At 35.6% G+C, this 6,601-nt stretch overlaps 1 protein-coding gene across 2 annotated transcripts in view; it reads left to right on the top strand.

The window, feature by feature from the left end:
* PRKAA1 (protein kinase, AMP-activated, alpha 1 catalytic subunit) overlaps positions 1–6,601 on the top strand; it is a 49,274-nt gene that overhangs the window by 36,500 nt on the left and 6,173 nt on the right. For both annotated transcript variants that reach the window (XM_006889551.1, XM_006889552.1), the window contains 5 exons: positions 111–255; positions 1,445–1,532; positions 4,333–4,557; positions 5,168–5,654; positions 5,785–5,911. In XM_006889551.1, coding sequence (XP_006889613.1) covers positions 111–255; positions 1,445–1,532; positions 4,333–4,557; positions 5,168–5,654; positions 5,785–5,911 — 1,072 coding nt within the window. The remainder of the gene's footprint in view (positions 1–110; positions 256–1,444; positions 1,533–4,332; positions 4,558–5,167; positions 5,655–5,784; positions 5,912–6,601) is intronic.

Raw genomic sequence — 6,601 nt, 5'->3', positions numbered from 1 at the left:
TAAACATGAGTGTGCAGTATTTTGTCAGTTTTAATGTTTGGAGAATATTCTGTTAGGAAACTTGTTTTGAAAGTCTCACTTTTAATAAGGTGCCTCTGTACTTTTCTTAGCTGGATGAAAAAGAAAGCCGACGCCTTTTTCAACAAATCCTTTCTGGTGTGGATTACTGTCACAGACATATGGTCGTGCATAGAGATCTGAAACCTGAAAATGTCCTGCTTGATGCACACATGAATGCAAAGATAGCTGATTTTGGTAAGTGTATTTTTTAGTTTCATATGTTCATTTTTTTTTTTTTTGATAAATAGAAGTAGCTTTGTTCAAATAACTTTTAGTAAAAGCTGGAATGTTCTGAAGTGATAGATATATCCTCACCATCTTATCCATGAGTAAGGAAAAAGAAATAATTTTTCTGTTTTATGTCTTTAAAAGCACAGGTTTTGTGATGGTAGGTCAGTACTTTAGGTTGGCAGTATAAGAAACATCATTTGAAAAAACTGTTATTTGTACACGAGAAGGATAGCAATCTCATTTTTAATATATTCTTTTGATTTAATTTGAGAAAAGAGAAATGTGACTCGAATGGAGTTTCCAAAATTTCAAAAGCCAGAAGTGCACGGCATAAGCAAAATTATTAAAAGTGCTTAAGTGATAGAAAAGCATAATTTCAGCTTGAGGGAACTCTATTAGTAAAACAATTCTTTTTCCTTATTTCATATATAAAACTAAGAGGAGGAGGAATCTCTGCTGCTCTTAGTTAATTTTGGTTCAACTCAAAGGAGCTTCTTCCATCCACAGTTTTGTGTATGTGTTTTTACTCTCGAGTCACTGAATAGTGCAGCCCTAAGCTTAAGTGACTTTTATGTGCCTGGCTAAATTATTTGACTGACTTATTTCTTCAGTGTCATGATTATTTTTATAGTTTAATTAATTTTATAGAGTTGGAGTTCTTTTTAGGAGAGAATAGAATAAAACCATAGATGAACAAATTTGGAGATTTAAAATTACTTGTTTTTTTCAAAGAATCAGGACAAGGTTAATATAACCTTTGACTTTTAGTCCTTTTTATCTGTTCTGTATGGTTTTTACTAGTGATTTATTTATTAATAAATTAATAAAAACCAAAACCAATGCCAGGTATATTCTCCTAGGCAGAATTATCCATAGCTTAATATATCTCCATTAAACTCTAGTGATGACTAACTTTTAAGTATTGAAGTAAACTACAAATTTTAGAGCATAAAAGCAGGATATTTGGGAACAGTGAAGACTCTGATTTTATGGAAGAAAGATTAGCAGTCTGCTACATAAAAGATACCAGTTTACACAGAACCTGAGAAATGACCTGCTACTTTAATGTCAGTGCACTTTTAGAATTTAATGGGACTTTTGGTTCTCTTTTTGTCTGTGGGAAATCTTGAGTAGTTGATTTCTGCACTTTCAGGTCTTTCCAACATGATGTCGGATGGAGAATTTTTAAGAACCAGTTGTGGCTCACCCAACTATGCTGCCCCAGAAGTCATATCAGGAAGGTAGTAGTCTTCTGCATTGCCCTTGACTTTGTAAATTTTTGTGATTATCTTTTTCTCCCTTTAATTTTCTGTTTTCTTGTATATAATTTGAATTGAAGGAAAGAAAGCAAAGGTTTATTCTTTTCTTAGCTAGAAAATGTTCTTTTTTAAGAATAAACATTATAAATGAATCAGGTTTGATGATTCCATTCATAGGGGACAGGGCTGGTTTGCAGATCAGTATTAAAGTATTTAGATGGGAGTACTGCAGTCTTTCTTGGGTGAAATAAATTAAAATAGCAAGTTTTAAATGTTGGTAAGATAAAAACTTGAATAAGCAAACACATATTTGAAGAAGGAACACTCATGGTGTGGTCCAGAGTGTGTTGTGCTGCAATTCTAACTACTGTAGTTTTGGCAGTTTCAATGCTCAGGAGAGAGACGGATAAGCCTTATCAAATAAGGTAGGTATCTGTTAGGATTTACAGCTGTGGAAACCCAATGGGGAGTTGGTATGTCAGAATGACTTGACGGCACTGAGTTTGAGACTTAAAGTTAGAAATGGAGAATTAATTAGATAAAGAAGTAAAAATATGGTGTGTAGCTTAAATTGTCCTAAAAGATGGCATTTTCCAAAAGATGTTAGCAGCTTTAAGGTTTTCATTAGGAGTTCTGGTGGAGTAATGTCTTACGTGCTAGGCTGCTGTTTGGGGGAAAGATGACCAGTCTCCTCCATTAAGGTCAAGTGGTGGGCCACCACGAGTCCAGATTGACTGGGCAGCAGTGGCTTGGTTTTGGTTTAGCGTGTGTGTTATTAGCACAGTGCTTTGGGGAATCAGAGAAATCAGACTGGAATAGTGATGAAATATGGTGAGTCTTAATTCTTGGAATGTTCTAGAGATGGTAGCATTGAAGAATTCTAACTTTTCTTTACTAACCACCAACTTTGAGGCCATGAGGGTATGTATACTTGTAGCTTTCTAAAATGTCTTACACAGAACAATTTTAAATTTTTAAGACTTAATTCTTTGTTCTTGTACTGTGTAAATTAAAAATAGAGACGCTTGAGTTTGTTTACTCACTTTTATATAATTTACTTCCCCTCCTTATCCATCATCAAACATTTACTGATCTCTGGGAAAATAAAGGGTAAGACCTGAACTGTGGTCAAGAGTCTCACAGCTTCGGTGCATTACAACAGGCTGCACTGTGGGCTTGTCCCCAAGTTCTACTTTTTACTTTGTTGGTTGTTAACATCACTGGTTACTTGTCCCAGTGGTACTGTGCCCAGAACATTACTTCTCTTAGTCTCATCCAAGCCCTTCTTTCTGTGTTTCATATGTTTGTGCAGTAGCACTGCCATTGTAAGAACGTTAGAAAACCTTATTTGGTAATTTACTAGCACATTTATTATTTAAAATTAGAAGGGGCCAGTATCACTGGTCCAGAATCCCTTTCCCACCTGATGAAAGAAAGTCCAAGTTTAAGTCGTATTTGATTCTTGGATGCTGCTTGTGGTTAAGGTGCTCAGGTGCTAACGGACATGGTGGGAGAATTGTTCATCCAGAGGTTCCTTGGGAGAAAGGCCTGGGCCAGTGCTTTGGATAGTGAATTAACGTTTAATAACTTGTCATCCAAAGGCATTTCTTTGAATGTTTTATATCCCGATTTGTTCATAATGCAGAAATACATATTTTAATAAATTTGCTTGCCTAGCTTACTCTCAGGGAAATGCTATTTGTCTTAAGGATCTGACTAAAAAAGAAATATTTTAGATCTATCAAGCTTCAACAAGCTTATCTTTGTATATCTTTAATTTTTAAAAATAGTTATTATTTCACTTGTATTATCTTTCTTAAATCTCCTAGAAAGCCAATAACTTAAGTACAGTGGAAATATTCAATGAAGTGAAAAGAAAACATAAACAAATATGCAGTAGGCCATTGCTGGGATAATTTTCCCAGTTTGGGGAAGATCTTTCTGTTAGGTTGAGTAAACAGAAACTTTTACTTTCAAAAACAGCACTCTTTGATCTGCTTAATGTTTTATTTTAAAAAACCCCAACCTTCTCTGAAACCAGAATTTGAACGAGTGGTCCTACAAGTCCACGGCTAGATACAGCTTTTTTCTTGCAGAGCTGCTGGTAGCATGAACTTTCCACCATTTGGTTTGCACTTGAACCCTTAGCTGTATTAACATATTCCAGGGCTCTGTAGCTGGCTGTCAAGTTGACTCTGAAGTGATCTTATGGAAGTAAACAGCCATATGCTGGTTGCTGGTAGGTTTGAACCTCTGAACTTTTGAAGAGCAACTGAGCATTTACTCACTGTACCACCAGTTCTCTTTCCAGTTGGCTGTAGTCTGTGGAAAATGAATTGCCATAGCTTCTTTCCAATCTCAAGCCACTTTGGCTCTGATGAGGGTTTGAGGTTTAGGAGGAGATATGACTTCACTTTAGAGCCACTCACTAAAGAATATTTCAGTTGGTGCAGGATCGATCGTTCAGTCTCCTTTCTCAGAAAACAAACCAAAAACAATGGTTTTAAGGTCAATAATGACATGTTCAAAGTTTATCCTTGTTGGTTGGAGCCCATGATTTTGCCATATTAAGAATTTCACCCATGGTATTTAACTTACACAAAATTTTTTAGCTTTATTTTCAAAGATACTGTTGATGTGATTAGGATCTTTATGTATGTGTAGCATGTAGCCTTTGCTATAAAAACCATTTTTTAAACTTAGAATTCTTAAAATTATCTATACTTGAAATATTTGATTGAAATTACTGGTTATTTAATCAAGATGTTATTTCCTGTTACAGATTGTATGCGGGCCCAGAGGTAGATATATGGAGCAGTGGGGTTATTCTCTATGCTTTATTATGTGGAACCCTTCCGTTTGATGATGATCATGTGCCAACTCTTTTTAAGAAGATATGTGATGGGATCTTTTATACTCCTCAATATTTAAACCCTTCTGTGATTAGCCTTTTGAAACATATGCTGCAGGTGGATCCAATGAAGAGGGCCACAATCAAAGATATCAGGTAATAACACAGTGTAGAGATTGTCTGGTCTAAGAGTATCCATGACACAAGTGAAGTGGAAAAAAAGATTGCAGAGTAGTATGAACAGTGTAATCCTGCTTTTATGTGAAAAACCAACAAAACAATACTTAAGCACACTTATTTGCTATTTTGGTATGTTTAAAATGCCCAGAAAAATAAATACTATAATGGTTAGCTTATAAGGTGGGAGGGCTTCCACCTTTATTTCTTCATATTCACTGTGAAATTTTTAAATGGTTTTTAAACGTAAGCAAAAAGGTAATGAAAAGAAGGACTCTGGTGGGTGATGTTAATGAAAGTTTATATTGTGCCTTAGATTTTATAAAGTATGTTTTGTGTTAGACTGTGTTCATATAAGGGTTGTAGTTAAGCTAATAATTTGATTTTCCTAATGTTATTAGTGTCAGTAAAATTAAAACCAGTGAACGATCCTGGAACATTTTCTCCCATATGTACAATGAAGTGTGAATTTGAGCAGAATTTTGGTGTAAAATTGATATATTTTAAAATATATACAATAGGCATATATTGGAATGCATATTCTAAATTCTGCAAACTATTTCTTTTCCTCCCTGTTATTTTCTCCCAGGGAACATGAATGGTTTAAACAGGACCTTCCAAAATATCTCTTTCCTGAAGATCCATCATATAGTTCAACCATGATTGATGATGAAGCCTTAAAAGAAGTATGTGAAAAATTTGAATGCTCAGAAGAGGAGGTTCTCAGTTGCCTTTATAACAGAAATCACCAGGACCCTTTGGCTGTTGCATATCACCTTATAATAGATAATAGAAGAATAATGAATGAAGCCAAAGATTTTTACTTGGCAACAAGCCCACCTGATTCTTTTCTGGATGATCACCATTTGACGCGGCCCCATCCTGAAAGAGTGCCCTTTTTGGTTGCCGAAACTCCAAGGGCTCGCCATACCCTTGATGAATTAAATCCACAGAAATCCAAACACCAAGGTGTAAGGAAAGCAAAATGGCATTTGGGAATTAGAAGTCAAAGTCGACCGAATGATATCATGGCAGAAGTTTGCAGAGCAATTAAACAATTGGATTATGAATGGAAGGTAAGGAAGAAGATTCTCATTATTAAGCACATTTGGCAAAACGGTTGTCTGTGGATTTTAAATTTTTTTTTTCCTTTCAGTAAAACAATTGCTTTAACTTTGTTTTTTGCCCATACTTCATTCATCCTAGGTTGTAAACCCTTATTATTTGCGTGTTCGAAGGAAGAATCCTGTGACAAGCACATACTCTAAAATGAGTCTTCAGTTATACCAAGTGGACAGTAGAACTTACTTGCTGGATTTCCGTAGTATTGATGGTATGTACATCACACAAAATCCATATATTAGACCTTGCAATCCAAATAGGTATTTTTTAGTCTTTGATTCCATTGAAGCTTCTTGAACTGTTTTTGTTAAATCAATACCAGAAGAATATGCATACCCTAGGCGTTTTGTGCCTTGTTGTCAACTTTTGTGACTATTAATATTCTTTCAGTCTTACAGTATGTTTCCCTATAAGATAGATTCTGATCCTAAAGTGATCGTTTTCTGCCATACATTTTTTATTTTTTGGCTTGGTTCATTAAGATAAAATGTTTTACTTAGAAATAAATATTTTTCTGTAATGTTTTATTTACTAAAGTATTTTTTGTACCTGATACTTAAGAAGAATTTAAGAATTATTATTGTTGTTGTTATGTGCCGTTGAGTCGCTTGCAACTCATAGACCCTATGTACAGCAGCCCTAAACTCTGCTCTGTCCTGTGCCAATCGCACTGTCTCCGACACTCCCATCCTGATTATCCCAGTCACTGAATCAATCTACCTCATAGAGGACCTTCCCCTCCTGCGCCGTTCCTCCACCCTCCCAAGCATGATGTCCCTCTCTAAGGACCGGTCTCTCCTCACAACATGTCTCCTCACAACATGTCCAAAGTATGTTAGACGGAGCCTCAGAATCCTTGCCTCCAAGGAGCCACCCGGTTTAACCCTCTCCAGGACAAATC

Source organism: Elephantulus edwardii, unplaced genomic scaffold (assembly GCF_000299155.1).
Source record: "Elephantulus edwardii isolate Elephantulus edwardi_28Jun2011 unplaced genomic scaffold, EleEdw1.0 scaffold00079, whole genome shotgun sequence".
In the NCBI taxonomy this organism is placed as follows: Eukaryota; Metazoa; Chordata; class Mammalia; order Macroscelidea; family Macroscelididae; genus Elephantulus; species Elephantulus edwardii.
Note: the sequence above shows the minus strand (reverse complement) of the source record. Positions and strands in the feature narration are given on the sequence as shown.